Consider the following 27,953-nt stretch of genomic DNA (forward strand, 5'->3'; position numbering starts at 1 on the left):
ATTAATGTAAAAACACTTACAAGGATGCCTGGATATAGTGTTTAATAAATGTGAATCACTATCATTTCCAGTGATTTTACATTTGGCACAAGAAATGAATGGCCTATTCTGAACAGTCTAGTTAACTAAAAATTACTATGCATATCACCGAGAATTATTACTTTTAAACCATAATTAAAATGAAAGGAAAAATACATAAACTAATAGAAGTTAAGACTCCAAATTACTACGGCAGCTTTCAGGGTTTCAGGAATTGGAATGTCAATTTTGACTGATCTATTCATCAAATGTGCTGAATACTCACTCTATGCCAGACACTGCATTATGTACTTTACATATATTATCTTACACTTATCTCACAATAATTCTGTGTGTAGGCTAGGATTGAGCCAATAGTACCATGAGGTTAAGTGATTTGCCCAAGGTCACATAGCTACCAAGTGCTTTAGCTGAGATTTGAACCTAAGTTCCAAAACCTATGTTCAATAGCACACAAAAATTGGACTGACACTGTATGAATCTCTGGATACAACAGCTCTAAAAATGCATTCATAGTTAGAGCTTGTTTGCTTGTTACTTATACATATATACATAAAGATCTATATGGTCTGGGAAAGAGAATGCTGCTTAAGAGTTTACAATGCTAATTTTAAAGGAAAAGAGACTGACAAGTCAAAACTGCCCCCTGGTTCCAAGATATTTCTGTGGCTTTTATTTTGGCTCCTAATTCTCTCCCTTTCCCTCAAGCAATAGGTATAGATACTTTATTCACAATGTCTCTTACATTAGTTTTCTTCTTTCCACAATCACTGATGCTCCCTTGTTTATACCCTTGTTACCTATCTCAACAACCTTTTTACTGTTTTCCCATCTGCTATTCTCCCTTTATCCACCGCAGCCTGTATAACATTATGGCTTTCACATTGCCGAACCTACCAATCCTCGACATTTTAGCAAAATACAAGCAGCAAGTCAGAAAGTGCTAGAGCTGGAAGAGACTTAACTATTGAGCATGGAAGAGATTATGTCTTTTCCCTACAAAAAAGTTTCACTGACCTATTAGAAAATGTACAAAGGCAGTTCACAGAGTAAGAAAGCCAAATGTCCAATTAACAAATGAAAAGATGTTCAATGTCACTAGTTATCAAGGAAATTCAAATAGAAACAACAATGAAATATCACTTTTCACCCATCAAACTGGCAAACAATATAAAGAGTTGGAGAGTGTGTGAAACAAGACAAATTCTCAAATACTACTAGTGAGAGTGAAAACTAGTACAGGCCCTTCGGAGAGTGATTCAGGTTGAAGATATGCATACATTGTGACTCAGGAAATACACTCCTGAGTATAGACTCATTAGGTAGGCCTTCTTAACCTGTGATCTACAGACCTTAGGGGGTCCAGGATCTTGGATGAAAAAAACTACACTTTTATTTTTACTAATTGAAATGTAGCATTTCTTTTGATTATGAATGTAGGCAAGAAGCCAGTTTTATTAGTAATACCTATGACTTTGCACTAATAAAATTTCCATATATTTCTATAGCATATTAGTTATTAAAGCTACCTCAAAATATCATTTACACTCATCAGTACTCTTGACTTATAACAGCTGTTAGACCCACTGGCAGATTTTACTAAATAAGAATTTAAAAAGAATCATGTTAATCTATCACAATTTTTAAAATATTTTGTTAAGTATATTTTAATAAAATTGATTTCCTTTGTAATCTGAGGCATTTTACTTTATTTATTTAAAAACATTTTTCTGAGAAGGCGTTCATACTCTTCACCAGACTCCCAAAAGAATATGTGGCAAAAAAAGGTTAAGAATCTCTGCTGTAGAGACATTCTTGCACACGTATATCTGAAGAAATGTACACATTTTTAAATAGTGGCATTATTTGTAATAGTAACAATCTGGAAACAATCTAATATCCATCAACAGGAAAAGAGATAAATAAAATATGCCATAGTTGTATGATTTAATACTAAAGGAATGAACTGTGTGTGTGTGTGTGCATGTGTGTGTACATATGCCTAGAATGCAATAACCCCCACAGGCAATAACACAGTGCCCAATTCTGAATGAAAAATAAAAGACACAGAAGAATATGTACAATATGATATAATTTATATAAATTAAAGAATATGCATACAAAATTATGTTATATATGGCTTATGAATCTATACATAGGTATGCAAAAGTACAAAAAATGGATCAGTTAAAGATATACACCAAACTCACAGCAGTGGTTTCCACTTGGGTGGTGAGGTGTCAGGGATAGAGAATGACAAATTGGACAACTAGTTATTTCCTAAATATCTCACACTTTCTCATTCCTTTGTACATATTGTTCTTGCTCCCTGGAATACTTGATGAGATGATTCTACTCATCAAAAGCCTAGATCCAATTGCAGGCCAGAGGGAGTAGGATGATATATTCATAGTAGTGACCAAAAAATTTGCCAACCAAGAACACTATACCTGGACAAATTGTCTTTTTAAAATGAAGAAGAAATAAATACTTTCCCAGACAAACAAAACTGAGGGAGTTTAGCACCACTAGACTTGCCTTACAAGAAATGCTACAGAGAGTTAAGTTAAAAGAAAATATGCTAAATAGCAACACAAAAAGATATGAAAGTATAAAACTTACTGGTAAAGGGAAATATATAGACAAATACAGAATATTGTAACACTGCATAAGTGGTAAGTAAATCACTTTTAATTTTACCATAAAAGTTAAAAGAAGAAAGTATTAAAAATAACTATGAGTATAAAATATATTAATAGACACACAGTATAAAAAGGTGTAAATTGTAGTATCAATAAGAAAGCGGGGCACGGGAAGTCAAAGTGTACTGTTTTTGTAAGCAAATGAGGTTAAATTGTTATCGGCTTAAAATAAATTTTCATAACTGTAAGATTTTTACATAAACCCCATGGCAACTACAAAAAAATACCTATAAGAGATAGAAGAAAAAGAGTAAGCAAGCAAAGCCTATCAACGCAAAAAAATCAATGAAACACAAAGAAAAATAGCAAGAGAGGAAAAGAGGAACAAAAGATTATAAGACATATGAAAACAATTAACAAAATGGTAACAGTAAGTCCATTCCTATAGTTACTTTAAATCTAAGTGGATTAATCAAAAGACAGAGGGTAGCTGAGTGGATGAAAAACAATAATATCCAATGATATGCTGTCTACAAGAGACTCACTTTAAATTTAAGAACCCACATAGGCTGGAATTGAAAGGATGGAAAAAGATATTCTATGAAAATTGTGACCAAATGACAGCAGAGGTGGCTATACTTATCTCAGACAAAATAGACTGTAAGCAAAAAACTGTCACCAGAGACAAAGAAGAACATTATATAATGATAAAATGGTGAATTCACCAAGAAGATATAACAATTATGAATGAATCCATCAACATACCTAGCAACACAGCAAATAACTATATAAGGCAGGATTGATACAACCAAAGGGAGAAATACACAGCAATACAGCAAGAGCAGGGGACTTCAAGACCCTACTTTCAACAATGGATAGAACATACAGACAAAAAAATCAATAAGGAAACAATAAACCTGAAAAATATCATAGGCCAAATGGAGGTAATAGACATAAAACATTCTACCCAACAGCAGTAGAATACATATGCTTCTCAAGTGTACACAGAATATTCTCCAGCACATTTCACATAATAGGTTACAAAAAAAATCTTAACAAATTTGAAAAGATTGAAACCATACCAAGTATCTTATCTGGCAACAATTGAATAATACTAGAAATCAATAGCAGAAGAAAAACTGGACAATTCACAAATATGTGGAAATTAGACAACATACTCCTGAACAACCAATGGGTCAAAGAAGAAATCAAAGGAAATTAGAAAATATCATGCAACATATGAAAACTAAAACACAACATATCAAAACTCACAAGATGCAGCAAAGGCAATACTAAGAGGGAAATTCATACAGACAAAAGGCTATATTAAGAAAAAAGAAAGATCTCAAATAAACAATCTGACATCACATCTTAAAGAACTAGAAAAAGAAGAACAAAACACAGTCACACTTCATTTCATTCTACTTCACTTTTCTTATGCTTTTTTTTTTTTTGTTTGGTGAGCAAGATTGGCCCGGAGCTAACATCTGTTGCCAATCTTTCTCTCCTTTTTTTCTCCCCAAAGCCCCAGTACATAGTTGTATATCCCAGTTCTAAGTCCTTCTAGTTCTTCTATGTGGGATGCTGCCACAGTATGACCTGATGAGTGGTGTGTTGGTCCAGGCCCAGGATCCAAAACAGTGAACCCCAGGCCACTGAAGCAGAGCATGTGAACTTAACCATTTGGCCATGAGGCTGGCCCCTGTGCTTCACTTTATTGTGTTTCACAGATACTGTTTTTTTTGTTTGTTTGTTTTTTTACAAATTGAATGTTTATGGCAACCCTGCATTGGGCAAGTCATTCGGCACCATTTTTTTAAATAGCATTTGCTCAATTTGTGTCTCTATGTCACATTTTGGTAATACTCAAAATATTTCAAACCTTTTCATTATATTTGTTATGGTGATCTGTGATCACTGATCTTTGATGTTACTATTGTAATTGTTTTAGGGAGCCAGAAATTGTGCCCATATGAAACAGCAAACTTAATTGATAAATGTTGTGTGTGTTCTGAGTGCTCCATGGACAGGTCATTCCCCCATCTCTCTCCCTCTCCTCAGGTCTCCCTGTTCCCTGAGACACAACGATATTAAAATTAGGCCAATTAATAACCATACAATGGCCTCTGAGAGTTCAAGTGAAAGGAAGAGTTGCACATGTCTCACTTTAAATCAAAAGTTAGAAATGATTAAGCTTAGTAAGAAAGGCATATCGAATGCTGAGATAGGCAGAAAGCTAGGTCTCTTGTGCCAGTTAGCTAAGTTGTGAATGGAAAGGAAAAGTTCTTAAAGGAAATTAAAAGTGCTACTCCAGTGAACACATGAATGATAAGAAAGTGAAACAATCTTATTGCTAATATGGAGAAAGTTTTAGTGGTCTGGATAGAAGATCAAACCAGCCACAACATTCCATCAAGCCAAAGCCTAATCCAGAGGAAGATCCTACCTCTCTTCAATTCTTTGAAAGCTGAGCAGTGAGGCAGCTGCAGAAGAACAGTTTGAAGCCACCAGAGATTGGTTCATGAAGTTTAAGGAAAGAAGCTATCTTCATAACATAAAAGTGCAAGGTGAAGCAGAAAGTGCTGGTATAGAAGCTGTAGCAAGTTATCCAGAAGATCTAGCTAACATAGGTAACAAAGGTGGCCACACTAACAACAGATTTTCAGAGTAGACAAAACAGGCTTATATTCAAAGAAGATGCCATCTAGGACTTTCATAGCTGGAGAGAATTCAACGGCTAGTTTCAAAGCTTCAAAGCACAGACTGACTCTTATTAGGGGATAATGCACCTAGTGACTTTAAGTTGAAGCCAGTGCTCATTTACCATTTCAAAAATCCTAGAGCCCATTAGAATTATGCTAAATCTACTCTGTTTATGCTCTAAAAATGGAACAACAAAGCCTGGATGACAGCATATCTGTTTACAACATGGTTTACTGAATATATTAAGCCCACTGTTGAGACTTACTGCTCAGAAAAAAAGATTCCTTTCAAACTATTACTACTCATTGACAATGCACCTGGTCACCCAAGAGCTCTGATGGAGATGTACAATGAGATTAATGTTGTTTTCATGGCTGCTAATGCAACAGCCCTTCTGTAGCCCATGGGGAAAGGAGTAATTTAGACTTTCCAGGCTCATTGTTTAAGAAATACATTTTGGGGGCCAGCCTCATGGCCAAGTCATTAAGTGTGTGTGCTCCCCTTCAGCAGCCTGGGGTTCGGCTGTTCAGATACTGGGCCTGGAGCTACACATCGTTCATCAAGCCACACTGTGGTGGCATCCCACATAGAAGGATTTACAACTGGGATATACAGCTATGTAATGGGGCTTTGTGGAGAAAAAAAAAGAGCAAGACTGGCAACAGATGTTAGCTCAGGACCAATTTCCTCACCAATAAAATAAAATAAAATAAGATAAACAAAAACAACCTAATTAAAAAATGTGAGGAGACATACTGCTTTGGCAGCCTGGGGTTCACCGTTTTGGATCCTGGGTGCAGACTTACACACTGCTTGTCAAGCCATGCTGTAGCAGGCATCCCACATATAAAGTAGAGCAAGATGGGTATGGATGTTAGCTCAGGGCCAGTCTTCCTCAGCAAAAAGAGGAGGATTGGTGGCAGATGTTAGCTCAGGGCTTATCTTCCTAAAAAGAAATGTGCAGAGAAACAAAATAGATATTTTCCTAAGGAAGTTATTCAAATGGCCAAGTGGTACATGAAAAGATGCTCAACATCACTAACCATCAGGAAAATATAAATCCAAACCACAATGAGATAGCACCTCATACCTGCTAGAATGGCTGTCATTAAGAAGACAAGAGATCAATGTTAGTGAGGATGTGGAGGAAAGGGAATACTTGTACACCATTGGTAGAAATGTAAATTGGTTCAAGCACAATGGAAAACAGTATGGAGATTCCTCAAAGAATTAACAATAGCACTTCCATATGATCCAGCAATTCCACTTCTGGGTATAATATCCAAAGGAAATGTAAACAAAAGTAATGTAAAATAATCTAAAAATGTAAACAAAAAAATGTAAAAAATGTAAACAAAGGAAAATGCAAATCAAAACCACAATGAGATATCACTTTACACCTGCTAGAATGGCGGCTGTCATCAAAAAGACAAGAGACAACAAGTGTCAGTGAGGATGTGGAGAAAAGGGAACACTTGTGCACCATTGGTGCAAATGTAAATTGGTTGAAGCACAATGGAAAACAATATGGAGATTCCTCAAAGAATTAACAATAGCACTTCCATATGTTTCAGCAATTCCACTTCTGGGTATAATATCCAAAGGAAATGTAAACAAGATATCAAAGAGATACATATATACTCCCATGTATATTGCAGCATTATTCACAATAGCCAAGATATATAAACACCCTAAGTTTTATCAACAGATGAACAGATAAAGAAGATATGCATATATATTCAATGGAATGTTATTCAGCCATGAGAAAGAAAGAAATCCTGCCACTTGCAACAGCATGAATGAACCTTCAGGACATTACGCTAAGTGAGAGAAGTCAGCAAGAGAAAGGCAAATACTGTAGGATATCAATTATTATGTGATATTTAAAAGAGCTGAACTCATAAAAACAGAGTAGAATGGTGATTACCAGGGGCTGGTGGGTGTGGGAATAGGAGAAATGATTTTCAGAATACACACTTGCAACTAGTCGATAAATAAGTCCAAGATCTAATGCACATCATAGTGATTATAGTCAACAATACTGTAATACAAACATTGAACTTGCTGACAGAGTAGATCTTAATTATTCCCATCACAAAAATGAATGACAATTATGTAATGTTCTAGAGGTGTTAGCTAACACTAACAATCATATTGCCAATCATCTTGCAATATATAAATATATCAAATTAATATGTTGTACATCTTAAACTTACACAAAGTTACAAATAGATTACATCTTAGTTTTAAAAAATGAGCAAAGAACTTGAACATTCTTCCAAAGATGATATAGAAATGGCAAACAAGCATAGAAAAAATGTAAAACATCACTAATCATCAAAGACATGCAAATCAAAACCACAATGAGGGAAGTGACGTCAACAACATGGTGGCATAAGCTCACCCGGGACTCTCTCCCCTCCAAATGACAACCAAAAACAGCAACTGCTTTCCAACCAAAAATAAAAATCCTAATAACAGAAATCATCAGAGCCCCACAACAGCCAGGTGACAGGGGGCGGAAAGGCTGGAGCTCCCCTCGGAGGAGCTGGAACAGGGTAGGAGAGAACTTTGCTCTCTCCCCTGGAGACTGGGATCACTGCCATGGGTGAGGAAAGGAGCAGGGGAGGGGCCGAATGTCCAGGGATCGTCCAGGACTCCCACCGCCTGTGCAGTGGAAACCCTCTAATGGGGGAAAGCATTAGCGTGGGGGAACCCCTGCAAGCCAAGGCCCGAGGAGACCAGAAAGTGAGAGCTGATCTGAGTCCAGGTCGGCAAGTAAGAGAAAGTGCCCCTCCTCCCCCAAACTGCGCTGTGTGCCACTATCACGGCTGAAGGCAGAGTGATCAGAATGCACTGCTCTCGACCCCCATCTAGTGGCAACAAGGTGTAACTGCAACCGAATAATGGGATCATGTGCAAAAACCGCTCCTCTACCATCCATCAATTTATAAAAGCTCCAGACCAAAAGGAAAACAATAAAAATACAGAACAATGTCCTCAGGACTTGGAAATAGGGAAACTAAGTGAAAATGAGTTCAAAATAGCTATCATCAAAAGACTTAATGAGGTAAAGGGAAATATAGAGAAACAGGTCAATGAGTTCTGGAGTTACTTCAGAGAAGAGATTGAAAATATAAAGAATCAATCAGAAATTCTAGAGATGAAAAATATGATGGAACAGATAAAACAGAATACGGATTCCCTGAGTGCCCGTGTAGACACCATAGAGGATAAAATTAGCATAATCGAAGATAGACAGTCTGAATGGCTCCAGACAGAGGAAGAAAGAGAACTAAGAGTTAAAAAACTGAAGAAAATCTCCAAGAAATAGCGGACTCAATGAGAAAATGAAACGTAAGAATAGTCGGAATCCCTGAGGGCGTGGAAAAGGAAAATGGAGCAGAAAATGTGCTCAATGAAAAAATAGAAGAGAACTTCCCAAATCTAGGGATTGAGAGAGAAATGTGTGTGGAGGAAACTTTCAGATCTCCTAGATTTGTCAATGTAAAAAGACCTACTGCAAGGCATATAGTAGAAAAATGGCAAAAATGAAGGACAAAGAAAGAATACTCAGGTCAGCAAGGCAGAAGAAAATAACCCACAAAGGAGCCCCTATCAGACTTTCAGCAGATTTCTCTACAGAAACCTAACAAGCTAAGGGAGATTGGAGTGACATATTCAAAACTTTAAAGGATAAAACTCTTCACCCAAGAATACTCTATCCAGCAAAAATATCCTTCAGATATGAGGGAGAAATTAAATCTTTTCCAGACAAACAAAAGCTAAGGGACTTCATAATCACAAGACCTCCATGACAAGAAATCCTCAAGAAGGCTCTCACACCTGAAAAAAGAAAAAAAGGGAGAAAGGGGTCACAAAACACAGAGTAGAGAGACAAATAGGTAGAATCAGAATAGGATAGCAAATATTCAACTACAGCATTAGGATAAAGGGAAGAAAATACCCACAGCAAAGACAATCTTATCACTCTAACCACAAACTCACAACACAAGTTGGAATAAGTGATGAAACTAATAATTTAGGATGGGAGGAGGAAAGGGACTGAAACAGTCTAGGGCTAAGTAATTAAGAGACCGTGGGAAGATTGACTAGGTTATACATGAGATTCTGAATACAAACTTCAGGGTAGCCACTAAAGTAAAAAACAGAACAGAGACACAAAACATAAATAAGGAAAAAATCTAAGAAACTCAGGATAAGAAATTGCAGAAGTCAATGGGTAGGCTAAAACACACAGGACAAGAAACAAAGGAAACACAGGAAAACCAGAAAATGAGCAACAGAATGACAGCATTAACCTCATGCATCAATACTCACCCTCAATGTAGACGGATTGAACTCTCCAATAAAAAGACACAGAGTGGCAAAATGGATTAAAGAACAAGATCCAAGAATTTGTTGCCTCCAGGAAACACACCTCAGCCCCAAGGACAAACACAGGCTCAGAGCAAAGGGGTGGAAGACAATACTCCAAGCAAATAGCAAACAAAAGAAAGCAGGTGTCGCAATACTTGTATCAGACAAAACATATTTCAAGATAAGGCAGGTAAAGAGAGACATAGAGGGCCAATATATAATGATCAAAGGGACACTTCATCAAGAATAAATAATGCTTTCAAATATCTATGCACCCAACACAGGAGCACCAAAGTTCATAAAGCAACTATTAGCAAATCTAAAAGAAGTTATCAAAAATAACACAATAATAGTAGGGGACACCAATACCCCACTCATTGATGGACAGATCATCCAGACAGAAAATCAACAAAGAAACAGTGGAATTAAATGAAAAGATAAGCAGTTGGACTTATTAGACATACATAGAACACTCCATCCAAAAACAGCAGAATACACTTTCTTCTCAAGTGCACATGGAATATTCTCAAGGATAGACCATATGTTGGGAAACAAGGCAAGCCTCTACAAATCTAAAAAAATTGAAATAATAACAAGCATCTTCTCCAATCATAATGCTATAAAGCTAGAAATTAATTACAACAAGAAAGCTGAGAAAGGCACGTGGATGTGGAGACTAAACAATATGCTATTGAACAAGCAATGGATCACTGCAGAAATTAAAGATGAAATTAAAAAAAAAAATACCTGGAGGGGCTGGCCCCGTGGCCGAGTGGTTGAGTTCGCGCGCTCCGCTGCAGGCGGCCCAGTGTTTCATTGGTTCGAATCCTGGGCGCGGACACGGCACTGCTCATCAGACCACGCTGAGGCAGCATCTCACATGCCACAACTAGAAGGACACACAATGAAGAATATACAACTATGTACCGGGGGGCTTTGGGGAGAAAAAGGAAAAAATAAAATCTTTAAAAAAAAAAAATACCTGGAGACAAATGAAAATGATAACATGCCATAGCAACTCATATGGGATACAGCAAAAGCTGTATTAAGAGGAAAATTCATCGCAATACAGGCACATCTTAACAAACAAGAAAAATACCAAATAAGCAATCTTAAACTACACCTAACTGAATTAAAGAAAGAAGAACCAACAAAGTCCAAAGTCAGCAGAAGGAGAGAAATAATAAAAATCAGAGCAGAAATACATACTATTGTAACAAAAAAGGCAGTAGAAAAGATCAATGAAACAGAGTTGATTCTCTGAGAAGATAAATAAAATTGACAAACCCCTAGCCAGACTTAGAAAGAAAAAATGGAAGAAAGCTCAAATAAACAAAATCAGAAATGACAGAGGAGAAATAACAACAGACTCCACAGAAATACAACAGATTATAAGAGAATACTATGAAAAACTATATGCCAGCAAAATGGATAACCTAGAGGAAATGGATAAATTCTTGGACTCCTACAATCTCCCAAAGCTTAGTCAAGAAGAAGCAGACAATTTCAACAGACCAATCACAAGGAAAGAGATTGAATCAGCAATCAAAAGCATCCCAAAGAATAAAACCCCAGGAGCAGATGGCTTTCCTGGGGAATTCTACCAAACTTTCAGAGAGATTTAATACCTATCATTTTGAAGCTAGTTAAAAAAATTAGGGAGGATAGAACACTTCCTAACACATTCCACGAGGCCAACATCACACTGATACCAAAGCCTTACAAGGACAGCATGAAAAAGGAGAACTACAGGCCAATATTGCTGATGAACATAGATGCAAAAATTCTAAACAAAATTTTGGCAACCTGAATTCAGCAATTCATCCAAAGGATCATACATCATGATCAAGTGGGATTCATACCAGGGACACAGGGATGGTTCAACACCGCAAATCAATCAACATGATCCACCACATCAACAAACTGAGGAATATAAACCACATGATCATCTCAATAGATGCAGAGAAAGCGTTTGACAAGATCCAACAGCCATTTATGATGAAAACTCTGAAAAAAATGGGCATAGAAGGGAACTATCTCAACATAATAAAGGCCATATATGACAAACCCACAGCCAACATCATACTCAATGGGCAAAAACTGAGCACCATCCCCCTGAAAACAGGAATGAGACAAGGATGCCATCTATCACCATTCTTATTTAACATAGTACTGGAGGTTTTGGCCAGAGCAATTAGGCAAGAGAAAGGAATAAAAGGAATCCAAATAGGCAAGGAAGAAGTGAAACTCTCGCTGTTTGCAGACGACATGATCTTATATACAGGAAACCCCAAAGGATCCATTGGAAAACATTTAGAAGTAAACAACAACTACAGCAAAGTTGCAGGGTATAAAATCAATTTATGTAAATCAGTAGCATTTCTATACTCTAACAATGAACAAACAGGAAAAGAAGAACACAATACCATTCACAATCTCAACAAAAAGAATAAAATACCTCAGGGTGAATTTAACTAAGGAATTGAAAGACTTCTCCAAAGAAGATATATGGATGGCCAATAGGCACATGAAAAGATGTTCATCATTGCTGTGCATCAGGGAAATGTAAATCAAAACTACACTAAGATATCACCTTACACCCATTAGAATGACAAAAATAACTAAAACAAATAGTAGCAAATGTTGGAGAGGTTGTGGAGAAAAAGGAACACTCGTACACTGCTGTGGGAATGCAAACTGGTGTAGCCACTATGGAAAACAGTATGGAGAGTCTTCAAAAAATTAAAAGTAGAACTACCATATGATCCAGCTATCCCACTATTGAGTATCTATTCAAAGAGCTTGAAGTCAGCAATTACAAAAGTCCCATGCACCCCAAAGTTCATTGCAGCATTATTTACAATAGTCAAGACGTGGAAGCAACCTAAGTGCCGATCAACAGATGACTGGATAAAGAAGATGTGGTATATATACACACTGGAATACTACTCAGCCATAAAAATGAACAAAATTGTCCCATTTGCAACAACATGGATGGCCCTTGAGGGAATTATGTTAAGTGAAATAAGCCAGATAGAGAAGGACAATCTCTGTATGACTCCACTCATATGAGGAATTTAAACATGTGGACAAAGAGAACAGATTAGTGGCTACCAGGAGAAAGGTGGGGTGGGGGGTGGGCACAAAGTGTGAAGGGGTGCACCTACAACATGACTGACAGACAATAATGTACAAACTGAAATTTCACAAGATTGTAACCTATCATTGACTCCATAAAAAAACACAATGAGATATAACCTCACATCCTTAGGATAGCTATTACATTAAAAAAATAACATAAAAAAGAAAGTATAGTTGAGGATATCCAGAAATTGGAACCCTTGTTCACTGGTGGTAGGATTATAAAATGGTGCAACTCCTATGGAAAACAGTATGGAGGTTCCTCAAAAAAATAAAACACAATTACCATATGATCCAACAGTTCTACTTATGGATATCTATGCAAAAGTATTGAAAGCAGCATCTCAAAGAGTTATTTTCACAGCACAACTATTCACAAAAGCCAAGAGGTAGAAGTAATCCAAATGTGCATAGCGACGGAGGAATGGAAAAACAAAATGTGGCTATATTAGTCAATATTCTCCAGAGAAACAGAACCAATAGGATGGAGAAATGAAAGCAATATATACAGAGAGAGGTTGACTTATTATAATGAAGTGGCTCATGCAATTATGGAAGCCAAGAAATCCCAAGATCTGCAATTGGCAAGCTAGAGACCCAGGAGAGCCAATCTATAGTTCCAGTCTGAATCCAAAGGCCTGAGAACCAGGAAAGCTGATGGTACAATTTCCACTCCAAAAGCTGGCAGGATCCCGACCCAAGAAGAGCCGATGTTTCAGTCTGAGTCTGAAGGCTGGAAAAGACCAACATCTCAGCTCATGTAGTCAAACAGGAGGAGACCTCTTTTACTCAGCTTTTTTTTGTTCTATTCAGGTCTTCAATTAATTAGATGAGGCTCACCCACATTAGGGAGGGCAATCTGCTTTACTCAGTCTATCAATACAAATATCATTCTTCTCCAGAAACGCCCCGTCAGATACACCCTGAGGAATGTTTGTCCAAATGTCTGGGAACCTCATGGCCCAATCAAGTTGACACATAAAATTAACCATCACAGTGTATACATACCATGGAATATTATTCAGCCTTAAAAAAGAAGGAAATATTGCCACATGCTACAGTATGGATGAACCTTGAGGACATTATGCTAAGTGAAATATGCCAGTCACAAAAACATACATATTGTATGATTCCACTTATATTAGCTATCTAAAGTAGTCAAATTTATAGAAACAGAAAGTAGAATGGAGGTCATCATAAAGGGGATAGGAGGAAAAGGAGAGTTGTTGTTTAGTGGGTATAGAATTCCCGATTTGCAAGATAAAAATGTTCTGGAGATTCGTTTCACAACAGTGTGAATACACTTTAACACTACTGAACTGTACACTTAAAAATGGATAAGATGGTAAAATTTATGTCACCTGATTTTTACCACAATTAAAAAAATATTGCAAACAATAAGCACTGTTTCAACACTGCCAGATACTTCAGGGTGGGGGGGTTCCATTTTCTACATTACATAGCTTCCCTTGATTCTTACTAGCTTAGTATAAACTGAAGTGACTACAAGGGCCAGATGGGTAATATATATAAGTGAATTGGCTGAGTGAGAGCTGTTGGAACTGGGCAGGACATGCCCCATTTAAAAGAGGTAGAGGGATACAGATCTGATATGTCCAGAGAAGCTGAAAATCCTGATTTTTATATAAAATTTCCTGACTTTTAAATATTGGCAACTCATTCAAATAAAATAAAAACACTGTTTGTTCTCTTCTAAAGCTCCTCAATTCATTTATTCAATCATTCAATAAATATTTCTTAATCAACTATCAGATACAATTCTAGGAGCTGAGGATACCGCAGTGAATAGGGCAGATTCTGTCTCTGCCTTCCTGTCCCTTACATTCAAGACATCAGAGACAACATCTTGGTATAGAACCTAACAGAGTGCTGAACAAAACTGGGTGCCTGATCAGTACTTGATTTAATTAATTCCACAAACTGAACTTTCTTACTCTATTATCACTCTCATAAAACACTTTTTGCTTGCCCAATTTACACACCAGAAAGCATGGCAATGTACTCCTAATCGCGTCCACTATAACCTTTTCAATACATAGCAATGAGAGAAAACCTTTAAAAACATTGTCAGATCATGTCACTTCCCTGCTTAAAACCCTCCTATGGCTCTCATCATGTATATAGTAAAACTTAAAGTCTTTCCCTTGGCTGACATGGCCCTTCATGACTTGGTCCCTGACTCTTCTCTGACATCTCCTACTACTATCTCACATGCAGCATTTCAATCACACTGTGTTTCTTGCTATTCTTCAAACACTCTTAAGCACCCTCCTGCCTCAAGTCTTTTCTGTTTCCTGTTCCTTCTTCCTATAATTATTTTCACCCAAGATCTTGGCATGGCTGGTCCTTCTTGCCATTCATGTGTCTACTCAAATATCACCTTTTTCCTTTTTAACAGCTTTATTGAGTTACAAGGTACATACGATAAAATTCGCTAGTTTTAAAAGTACAATTCAATGATTTTAGTAAACTTGAAGTTGTACAATCATCACAATCCAATTATAGAACATTTACATCACCCCAAAAGGATCTTCATTCACATTTGCAGACAATGCTCATTCCTACCCACAGCCCTAGTCAACCACTTACCTATTTTCTATCTCTATACATTTAGCTTTTCTGGAAATTTCATATAAATGGAATTATACAATATGTGGTCTTTTACATCTGGCTTCTTTCAATTAGCATAATGCTTTGAGGTTCATCTTTTTTATTACTGAGTAGTATTCTATTGTGTGTGTGTGTGTGTGTGTGTGTGTGTGTGTGCGTGTATATATGCCACATTTTGTTTATCCATCCACCAGTAGATGGACATTGGGATTGTTTCCGCTTCTTAGCTATTATGATTAATCCTGCTATAAATATTTACATACAAATATTTGTGTGGACATACATTTTCACTTCTCTTGGGTAGATACTAACGGAATTGCTGGGGCATGTGGGGAAAATGTTTCATCCTTCTGAGGAACTGTCAAACTCTTTTCCAAAGTGGCTGGACCATTTTACGTTTCTACCAGCACTGTTTCAAGGTACTAATTTCTCAACATGCACACCAACATTTATTTTCCTTTTTTTTCTAGTATAGTCATCCTAGTGGTTGTGAAGTGGTATCTGACTGTGGTTTTGATTTGCATTTGCCTACTGACTAACAATGTTGAGCATTCATTCATATGCTAGTTGGCCACTTGAATATCTTCTTTGCAGAGATGTATATTCAAATCCTTTGCCTAATTTTTAGTTGTTTTGTCATCTAATTACTGAGTTATAAGAGTTGTTTACATATTCTGGATATTAGACTCTTACCAGATTTATGATTTGTAATTTTTCTTTTTTGTATTCTGTGGGTTATCTTTTCACTTTCTTGAAGCACATAAGTTTTTAATTTGGTAAAATTCAATTTATCTATTTTTCTTTCTTTGTGCCATTGGTGTATCTAAGCAGGTTTTATCTAACTTAAGTCACAAAGATTTACTCCTATATTTTCTTTTAACAATTTTAAAAGCCCTTACACTTGCCTCTTATATAATTTTGTGTATGGTGTGAAATAGGCATCTTACTTTCGCATGTGGGCATCCAGTTATGTCAGCACCATTTGTTGAAAAAACTAATTGACCCCCATTGAATTGTCTTGGCATCCTTCTCAAAAATCAATTGACAATAAATGTATGGGTTTATTTCTAGATTCTCAATTCTATTCCTTTGATGTATATGTCTATCCTTGTGCCAGTAACACATTACCTTGACTACTGTAGTTTTGTGGCAAGTTTTGAAATTGGAATATGTGAGGCCTTTAACTTCTTTTACAAGGTTGTTTTGGCTATTCTGGGCCCTTTGCATTTCCATATAGATTTTAGGATCATCTCATCAATTTCTACAAAAAAAAAAACAGTTGGGATTTTGATAGAGATTATTTTGAATCTGTAGATCAATCTCAGGAGAACTGCCATTTTAATATGGAATCTTCTAATCCATGAACATGGTCATCTCTTCTTCGAAGCTTCCTCTGGCCATTTTATTTACAATAACACAATGGCACACCCTCACCTCCTGTCATTCATTCTGTATTCCTTTACTCTGCCTTAATTTGCCTCGAAGCACTTATCACCACTTAACATTATTTGTTTCTCTGATTATTTAACTATATGATCCACAAGAATGTCATCTCCATGATGGCAATCAGGGACATTATCTTGTTCACTACTATACCAAGGTGTCTAATACTTGGTCGGCACTCAAACAACTATCATATCTACTGAATGAATTCCTAAGCGTTTGAAGTCAGGGGTACTAGGGGAAGTTGTCTTGCATAGTGGTTAGCATACTGAACCTAAACTGGGTTTGAAATTCGGCTTCACCACTTAGCTGTTGTATGACTTTGAGGAAGTCACTTAATTTCTATGAGGCTCAGTTTTCTCATCTGAAATATGGGTACAATAATGGTATCCATCTCAAAGGGTTAACTGAGATAAAGCCATTAATGAATTTAGGATAGGGCCTGGTCCATAGTAAAAGTCATTTAGTGTTTGTCATGTGGCTTAGAGGACAAAAGTAAATATTAGCAGTAGTAGTGCCATTGTCATCATTAGTCCCTCTAGTAGGCTGAATGAGGATCCTCCAAAAAAAAACCCACATCCTAATCCCTAATCCATAATCCTGGCTGTCCTGCTGACACCTTGATTACAGTTCTGACCTCTAGAACTATAAGATAATGGATTTGTGTTGTTTTAAGCCTCCAAGTTTGCAGTAATTTGTTATAGCATCAATAGGAAATTAATACAGTCCTTTCCAATCTTTCATGAATAAATGAATATGTGAGTGATTAAATGAACCTCTTTGAGTCATAATAAAAATTCTGTTATTAAAGAGTATTTTTCCCTACTAGAAACATATTACCAGATAATGCCAAGGTATGTCCTTAATATAAATAGATGGACTTAACTGTCATCTTACTAAGCCAGAAATACTGACCTGAACTAAAACCACTTGGGGCTCCCCCAGAAACATGACTCTGAAGCCATGATTTTTCACCTTGGTTGCACATTTGAATCATCTGGGAAGATTTAAGACTATCTCAGTGCTCAAATTGCACCCCAAACCAATTGTATCAGAATGTCTAGGGGCTGGGACCCAATCATTACTATGTTTTAAAGCCCCCCTGCCAGGTGTTTCCAAAGAACAGCCAAGATTGAGAACCACTATTCTTAAGACTTTTTTTTTTTACCAAATCTATCAAGGTCCTTAGGCAGCCCTAACCCCTCCAAAGCCACACCACGCACACCACTCATTAGCTACCCAGACATGAAACTTTTTGATTCTTTATTCTCTAGCCAAGAAAAAAGAAATTCTTCCAGCCTGTCTTACTCCCTTCAAGCCGCTATAACAAAATATCACAGAACTGGGTAGCTTGTAAACAACAGAAATTTATTTTTCAAAGTTCTAGAGGCCGAAAAGTCTAAGATCAAGGTGCCAGCATGATCAAGTGAGGGCCCTCTTCCAGGTTCATAGCCAGTGCCTTCTCCCTGTGTCCTCACATGGTGGAAGGGGCTCTGGATCTCTTTGGAGCCTCTTTTGTAAAGCATTAATCCCATTCATGCAGGGTTCCACCTTCATGACAGAAGTACCTCACAAAGGCCACACCTACTAATACAACTACCTTTGGAGGTAGAACTTCAACACATGAATTTTTGGGGGATGCAAACATTCTGATCATAGCACAGTCGGAATTCATGTCTCTTGTTCCCGCTACTCTTTCTCTCCCCTGGAGCTTCGCATACCCCCATGGACCCAGCACAATCTCTTACATATAACACCTTCAATAAATATTTCTTGAATTGACATGACAGTGTTTATAGCCATTTTGATCTCTATCACCTGCTGTGAGTGTTACAGAAATGATCCTTCCTTAGAAACTCTGTGAACTCCCAACTCAGATCTGTGGCAGATAGCCTTGAACTATCAATGCTGGATCTCTGGAAAGAAGGGAGGTAAAGGCCAATAGCAGAGTTGCAACATGACACTAACTGCTGGCAATTGTGTGAAAGTGCATTTTAAATATAAAACCAGTTCAATCTAATCCAGCTCAACAAATATTGAGTGCCTACCATATGCAGGGCACTCTGTTAGTCTTTGTGGGATGACTTATATACCATCTCTACCCTCAAGATACGTTCAGTCTAGTAAGGAGGGATGAGGCAAGTATATTGACAATTGTAGGACAAATAAAATTAAGGTAAGTGCCATAAAAGAGATAGAAAGTACCACCAGGGGATCAGGAAAGGCTTGGAGATAGGCCTTACAGAATTAGAATTTTTCCAGAGGGCTTAACTGCCCGGAAGTAGAGCATACTGGTGGAAGATCAATAATAACTATCAGTGTTACTGTGTTAGGCACTTTAATGTATTAGCACATTTAGTCTTCATAACAGCCCCAATGAGTTAAGTACATTATCATCATCCTTTAGAGAAGAGGGGACTGAAATTCTGAAAGGTTAGATAATTTGTTTAAGGTCATGCATAGAACCCAAGTCTGTCTGTCTTACTCCGGTGCCTTTTCTCTTAACAGCTACACTATATTGCTTCTCCTGATGCTCTAACTGACCCTATAACTAGATATACTGCAATCGACCACTCTGAAATCTCTTGCTCTCTTCCAGAAATGATTCGTGACAACCTGCTTTTCCCGGCGAACCATACACCTCTCCATCAGATGTACCACATGTTCATCTAGTCAAATTCTCAGCTGAGGAAGTCCTCATGCTGGTAGCCAGCCTTTGACAGGCAGGATTGCCCTGGAGCACTGTAGAAGGATACAGTAACTATTGTTGGAAAGCCAAAACATGACAATTCCAAAATTAGAGTTTAGTGGGATAGATATGTAAGCTACATTGGCTGGGTAGAGAAACTATTTAAATCATGCTTTAATGACCCAGGGCCCAGAGACAGCCATCATTTTATAATAATAACTGGCATATTATATGCTAATCAATCTTTATACTATATATACTTTGGCATGTAACAGCTGTTTTAAAGTATTTATTTGCAATTGTGAAAGCTTTTTAATTGGGAATAAGTCAGGTCCCAGATATCTCATGTAAAACAATCTTCTACAGCAAGGGTGCACAAACTACAGCCATGGCCAAATCCAGCGTGGCACCTAGTTCCATAAATAAAATTTTATTGAAACACAACCACACCCATTTGTTTATGTACTGTGGCTGACTCTACTCACTTTATAACAGCAGAGTTAAGTAGTTGTGACAGACACCATATGACCTGCAAAGCCTAAATTATTTACTGCCTGAACATTTACAGAAAGTTTGCTGATTTATGTTTTATAGTAACAACTTCTAGCATGGGCATAAAAAGTAGAGAATGTTAATCAGATTAATATTGCTACGTTTCCTTAAGGAGAAGATAGGCTACTTAAAAAAAACCTGTTAGACTATCATATTTGCTGGCATACAAGTTGTACTTCCCAATTCCTGACAAAAATGTATGAAAATACTCTTCTATATCTAACACATCCATATAATGTGTAAAAGATGCAAAATAATGAACTGGTTTATTGGCAAAAATAATTTCCTTACATCTTATTGTACCTCCAGTGAAAATGTAAATGGTATTTTCAGGAAAAAAAGTTTTCCTCCCATAAACTACTTTAAATACATGTGTGATTTTTTAAGTAAAATATCCTTGAAAATATTGGGGTATGTATTATACACCTAAGGATCTTCTACATTATAATAAACAGTATTTATTTTGCAAGGCTGCTTAGATAATTTCTAGGAGGTGATGGTGGGCTAGATTAATGTGCACAAAAATCAAAGAAAAAGTTTGATTTGATTCTACTCTGATCCTCAACATTCTAAAAATCTGCTCCTATGCAAGGAAAATTTTATCAAAAAGAAAAGAAAAGAAAAAACAAAAACAGAGAATTAGTAGTTAAGAAAGCTATTCCTAGAGTTCAATTCATAATTTCCTCTGCGAACCTCAACATTTGGGCCTCTTAGAACCTTTATCCCACCCAGAAATCAGGCTCTATGTGGCAGGGACGATTAGGAATGAGGTTCTACAGACTAGCATAGTTCTTAAGGAAACAGGCAGCAGCAAACAGCAATGCTCCAAAGAAATTGCTTTTAATTACAGCCTCTCAGGCTGTGACTTAAAGCCCAAAGCAGATGAAAACCAGAGCAGTAAGCCATTGACATTCCTCTGCAGCCACATGCCCAACACTATTTGCATCAAGCTTAAGTTTTCACTCTCATGAGTTTCCTCCAACTCCAAAGCCCCTGCCCACTTCACTGCCTTACCAAGAGCTATCAGGAAGTCTTTGTGGCTATTTTCCTCCCCAGCATAAGAAATGAAATTTAAGGTTAAAATTCAGCTTCTAGTCATCAGAGACCTATTCACCAACTGCACTTTCACCTTGCCAATGAATATATTCATCAAAGAAAGAGTGAGGGCTTCTCCTCTACCAGACTTCCTCTACCATACCCTTCATGTATATCCTTTTCTTAGGTGATCTGATCCAATCCCGCATTTTCAAATATCACCTCTATGTGAATGACACTCACTATGCTGCTCCAGTGCCTTTACTTGGATGTCTAAAAACCACTCAAATCCAATATGCCCAACACAGAACTCTTGCTTTTACTTCCAAAACCCACCTCCCTTCTTTCCCGTTTCAATAAATAGCACCACCAACTACTCTGTCACTCATGCCAAAAATTAAAAATCATCCTTGGCTCTTCTTTTTCCCTTACCTCCAACCAACATTTAGTCCATTAACAAGTCTAGTCAATTCTACTTCCAAAACAGATGTTGAATCCATCCACTTTTCTGTTTCCTCTGCTGCCATCAAAGCCCAAGAATTATCTTTTGCTTAGACCACTGCAACAGTCTTTTAACAGGTCTCAGTCTTCCAAAGATTAGACTGACAGGCTTATAATGTTCCAGTGCTTCAATGCTTAAGGGCCCTTCAAGCAATTCACCATGATTTGCTCACTATGTACCAGCCACATTGAACTTCTGCCAAAAACACAGAGGTAAGAATGGTTTCTGCCCTCTATTCCTCCAACAGTCTAACCTTGCCTCCACTTCAGAGCCTTTGTACTTGCTGGTATCTGTCTGGAATGCTCTTCCCCTAGATTACTACATGCCTGGCTCCTTCTCATTACTCTAAGAATAAGCCCTAATATAAGAGCTTTCCTAAACACTCAATGAAAATGATCCTCACTCCATAAACACTCTAGTCTCTCTCCCTTCATTATCCTGTTTTATTTTCATTATAGTACTTACCATTAGCTGAAATAATCTTGGCCATGAATTTGTTTACTGGATTCTCATAAGTCTCTTACCACTAGAATGTAAGCTCCATAAGAATAGGGACTTTTTTGTCTTGTTCACAACTGTATCCCCATCTAGTATGTGCTCAATAAATATCTGATGAATGGCTATATGGACTTTAGGGCCTAGCGATCCACCCAACTAACAGTGATACTAGAGGGGGGCGATGGTCATCAACCACAGATTACATATAAATAAAAGTTAATTTATTTAATAAACTGAGGAAAGGAAACTGACAAAAAGTTTACCATGTCTTAGGTACCTATATTAATGAGGTCATGATACTTTTGGGTTCATTTCTCTCTGGTAGGTCACTTGAAAAAGTACAAACTATAAAAAATGAAAACCCATATAACTACCTCCCCACTATGTCAAATTATAACATGTTGCTGTATTTGCTTAAGCTCTTTTTTGAAAAATAAATAAAACATTACAAATATGCTTTAAGCCAACTGAATAACCCTTGAAAATCCCATTCCTCTCCTACCTAGAAGTAACTCCTATCCTGAATTTGGTGGTTCCTATTCCCTGCATGTTTTTATACATTTAGTATATACGTATGAATTAGTATAGCTGATATGTTTTAAAGCTTTATATAGTATCACATTATATTTATCTGCAATTTTCTCCCCCACCCCAATATTAAGTTTTTGAGATTTATCCATGTGGCCCTAGATCATTATTTAGCACCATTATAAATGGTATCAAAATACCATAATTATCTGTTCTCCTATCGATTGATATTTGGGTTGTTTCTGTTTCCTTCCCTACTGTGATGCTGATGTGAATATTCTTGATCAGCTCTCCTTGTGCACATGGGTGAGAGTTCCTCTAGATGTTTCTCAAAATTTAACGTGCATACAAATCACCTGGGATCTCAGCAAAATTCAGATTCTGATTCTGTTGGTCTGGTGTGGGGCTTGAGATTATGTATTTCTAACAACCTCCCGAGTGATATTGTTAGAGCTGGTCTGTGAACCATACTTGCAGTAGCAAGGCCTTAGAGAGTCTATACCCAGGAGTGGAATTACTGGTCTTCTACTTTACTAGCAATGCCAAAGTATTTCCAAAGCCCTTGTATCAATTTACATTCAAAGAGTTTACAGTCCTCCACATCTTCAACAGCACTTAGTTTAATGAGACTAATTCTTTTGCTCTCCACTCCAATCTTTATCCATGGATGCATATGTGGCTCCCCTTCAGCTGTAAAGTGGGTGGCTACCAGAAGACTTGGATTCAATCCCAACTCTAACAAAGACAGCTTCTTGTGGTCCCCTATCATCTTTCCTATGTTTTTCCCAGAGGGAACCCACTGGCCCAGGAGCCTAACCATGCCCCACTAAGGGGGAGAATTATCCAGGAAGCTGGATCACAAAGCGGGTGTGGGGAGTAGAATTCAATCAATTTGCAAACTTTACTTTTCTTGATAGCATCATCCCCTGCTCTTATAACACTGTGCTTTCTGAAGGCATAATTAGTTAAAGCTATCAGCTGAAAGCTAACTGACTGATGGCTGAAAGAGGAGAGGGCCTTTTCAACTGTTAGACATTCTGGTTCTGAGCACTGCATCTTTCCTCACTTTTGATGGAATGCTATAAATCCTCGAGATTTTTAACTTTTTCTAGCCATACTCTTTTTGTAGTTAGCCTAATTCTTTTACTAGTCATAAGTCTTTGGCTGCTCTATATGCAGCTCCATTATAGGTGCTAGGAGGAGAAGAAAGAAGAATTCAATTGAATTCCATTCACAAACATTTATTGAGCACCTTTTACATACCATGACTGTGGTAGATAACAGATACAGAGGTGAGGATGGTTTCTGCCCTCAGAATTCACAGACTAAAGGCAAAAGTTACACATAGATGATCTAAGCCATCCAGGTAAACATTCAAAAGATTTTTTTAAAAGTATATAATTTCTAAACAGATGATGTAAAATTATATCCCCTCAATTCTAAGATATACATTTTTTACTTTTTAAAAGCTCTAAAATCAACATTCACCTTATAATTTATGTAAATTTATAATGTGGCATTTTTCCCTTGAAAAGCTATTACCAATCCATGCTGCAATTTACAGTTAGAAATGTCTTCAGAGTGATGTCAGCAACATGGTGGAGTGAGCTGTTCCCTTTATCTCTCCCCCTTTGAACTACAACTAAATAGACATTCATCAACTATCAAAGGAAACCCCCACATCACAACAGAACGTCTGAGAGACCCATGCAGCTATACATCTGAAAGTGGATTGACTGGCCCTCCAGGGAATGGTGGAGCTAAGTGAGTACTCCCTGCCTTTCCCTGGCAGCCCGGTGCACTTTCACAAGTGCTTTCCAGCCTAGCATGAGCACCCATAGTACCACTGCACCCCAAAAGTGGGAACATTCCCTACGGCAACTGTAGGAAGAGGTAGTGGGAGTCCTTAACCCACTCGTGATCATTTTCCTGGAGGTGAAGGAGCCCAATGTCCACTATAGCCCTAAGGAGTGGCCCTGGATCAGTCCCTGTGAGGAAGCCCCACCCACCAAGCACAGTGGCCAACAGGACTGCAAGAAGGGGCAGTGGCAGAGCTATGCACAGGGGCCAGAGCACTCCCAGCCCATGCAAGTGACCATAGTACTACTGAGCCCTGGAAGTTGGAGTGTAGCAAGGGGCAAATGTAGGAACAGGTGGCAGCAGCCCTTAGCCTGCTCTTGATCACTTTCCCTGCAGTGAGGGAGCCCACTGTGCCCCTGTGGCCACAAGGAATGGCCCTGACTCGTTCCCCAAAAAGAAGCCCCGCCCACTAATCACATGAGCAGGGGAGACGGCAAGAAGAGGCAGGTGGAGATCTACACACCTGGGTGAGCACATTCCTGGCCCAAGCAAGTGTCCGTAGTACTGCTGTACCCCAAAAGTGAGAATGCACCCTGGGGCAACTGCAGGTAAAGGCAGCAGCAGCCCTCTGCCCACTTGTCATCACTTTCCCAGTGGTGGGGGAACCCACTGTGCCCCTGTGGCCCCCAAGGAGTGGCCCTGGCTTGGACCCTGCAAGGAAGCCCAGCCTATCTAGCACAGTCTAAACAATCACATGATCACTCTCCAGGCTGGTGCAAGTGACCGCAGTACCATTACTACTTCCAGTAGATGGGGTGGGATCAGAAACTCAGCTCCTGCTTCCACCTAGCAGTAGCAGGTGGAATCTGTGACCTAATACTACAACAAATGTACCGACAAAATAAGATTACTTCATCAAACACCATGAGAAACTACAGCAACAATTCAGACCAGAAGAAAAATGACAATTCCCCAGAAACCAACACTGAAGGCACATAAATTTACAATCTAAAGGACAGAGAAGTAAAAATAGCTGTCATAAAGAAACTCAATGAGTTAAAAGTCAGAAAGACAGTTCAATGAGCTCAGGAATAAAATTAATGGAAGAAGGAATACTTCATCAAAGAGACTGAAAGTATAAAAAAAAGCCAAGCATAAATTCTGGATATGAAGAACATAATGAAGTAAAAAAATTTCTAGAATCCTTAAAAAATAGAGTTGATGCTATGGAGGAAAGAATTAGTGAGTTAGAGGATAGGAATATAGAAACGCTACAGCTGGAGGAGGAGAGAGAACTAAGATTTTTTTTTAAATGAAGGAATTCTTCAAGAAATATCTGATAAAATTAGGAAAAGCAATACAAGGATTATAGGTATTCAAGAAGGAGAAGTGAGGGAGAAAGGAGGAGAGAGTTGATTCAAAGATATAATAGCTGAGAATTTGCCAAACCTGGGGAAGAACTGGATTTACAAATACATGAAGTTAAAAGAACAGCTAATTACATCGATGCTAAAAGACTTTCTCCAAGGCATATAACAGAAAATTGGCAAAAGTCAACAACAAAGAAAAACTATAAGGGCAGCAACACAGAAGAAAATAACTTACAAAGGAACCCCTATCAGGTTTTCAGTGGATTTCTCAGGAGAAACCAGAGAGGCTAGGAAAGAATGGAATGATATATTCAAAATACTGAAAGACAAAAAATTTCAGCCAAGAATACTCTAGCCAGGGAAACTTTCCTTCAGATATGATGGAGAAATAAAAGCTTTCCAGACAAACAAAAGCTGAGGGAGTTCATCACCACTAGACCTTCCCTACAAGAAATGATTAAAGATGCCCTCTCACTGGAAACAAAAAGGCAGAGGTCTACAAAGCTTTGAGAAAAGATAAAGAAACAGACAAAATCAGAAAACCGGAGCTCTCTATCAGAACAGGGAAGCAAATACTCAATTATAATTTAAAAAATGAAGGAAAGGAATGCATCAAAAGTAACTATAAACACTTCAACTTAGTCACAAACTCACAACAGAACATAGAATAATTTGTGAGAAAGATAACTCAGGAGGGGAAGAGGAAAGGGATGTAATCTGCTTAGGCCAATGGAGTTAAGAGGCTATGAGAAAATGCACTATTTCATCTAGGATATCTTTTACACAAACCTCTCAGTAACCAATAAACAAAAAATCAGAGCACAGCTACAATTCATAAAAAGAGAGAAAACTCAGAAAACTTCCTCAGAAAACCACCAAAATGAAATGGCAGTCAGAAATACAAAGTAAGAGAAACAATGGAAACATAGAACCACCAGGAAACAAGAGATAAAATGGCAGTATTAAGCCCTCACATATCAATAATCACTCTAAATGTAAATGGATTGAATTCTCCAATAAAAGACAGAATAGGGTTGGCCCAGTGGCATAGTGGCTAAGTTTGCATGCTGCCCTTGTATGGCCTGGGGCTTGCTGGTTCAGATCCCAGATGCAGACTTACATAATGCTCATCAAGCCATACTGTTGTGGTGTCTCACATACAAAACAGAGGAAGACTGGCACAGATGTTAGCTCAGTGACAATCTTCCTCAAGCAAAAAAGAGGAAGATTGGCAACAGATGTTAGCTCAAGGCCAATCTTCCTCACCAAAACCAAAAACAAAACCAGAGTAACTGGATGGATTAAAAAACAAGAGCCAACAATATGCTGCATCAGGAAACACACCTCAGCTCTAAAGACAAACATAAGCTCAGAGTGAAGATATCGAAGAGGATACTCCAAGACAATGGCAAACAAAAGAAAGCAGGTGTTGCCATACTCATATCATGCAAAGCTGAATTCAAGATCAAAAAGGCAGTGAGAAGAAAGAGGAGAACTATATAATGATAAAAGGGACGTTCTACCAAGAGGACATAACACTTATAAGTATATGTGTACCTAACACAGGAGTACCAAAGTACACAAAGCAAGTATTAAAAAACCTAAGGGAAAAATGAACAGCAACACAAAAATAGTAGGGGACCTCAACACCCCACATATATCAATGGATAGATCATCCAGACAAAAAGTCAACAAGGAAATAGTGGATTTAAATGAAACACTTGATCAGAAGGACTTAATAGATATATAGAGAGCATTCCATCCCAAAACAGCAGAATACACATTCTTCTCAAATGCACAGGAATCATTCTCAAAGATAGACCATATGCTGGGAAATAAGGCAAGCCTCAATAAATTTAAGAAGATTGAAATAATCTCAAACATCTTTTCTGTAAAACATGCTATGAAACTAGAAATTAACTACAAGACAATAGCTGGGAAATTAAAAAATACGTGGAGACTAAACAACATGCTACTTAACAGTAGGAGAAATTAAAAAA

At 37.7% G+C, this 27,953-nt stretch overlaps 1 protein-coding gene across 4 annotated transcripts in view; it reads right to left on the bottom strand.

Moving 5' to 3' along the window:
• KLF8 (KLF transcription factor 8) overlaps positions 1-27,953 on the bottom strand; it is a 262,549-nt gene that overhangs the window by 214,769 nt on the left and 19,827 nt on the right. The window contains exon 3 of one of the 4 annotated variants that reach the window (XM_070502558.1): positions 10,512-10,653. The exons of the other annotated variants lie outside the window; for them this stretch is intronic. Within the exon in view, the coding sequence (XP_070358659.1) occupies positions 10,512-10,581 (70 nt within the window). The 5' untranslated portion in view covers positions 10,582-10,653. The remainder of the gene's footprint in view (positions 1-10,511; positions 10,654-27,953) is intronic. 4 annotated transcript variants of the gene reach the window in all.

Source organism: Equus asinus, chromosome X (genome assembly GCF_041296235.1).
Source record: "Equus asinus isolate D_3611 breed Donkey chromosome X, EquAss-T2T_v2, whole genome shotgun sequence".
Taxonomy (NCBI): Eukaryota; Metazoa; Chordata; class Mammalia; order Perissodactyla; family Equidae; genus Equus; species Equus asinus.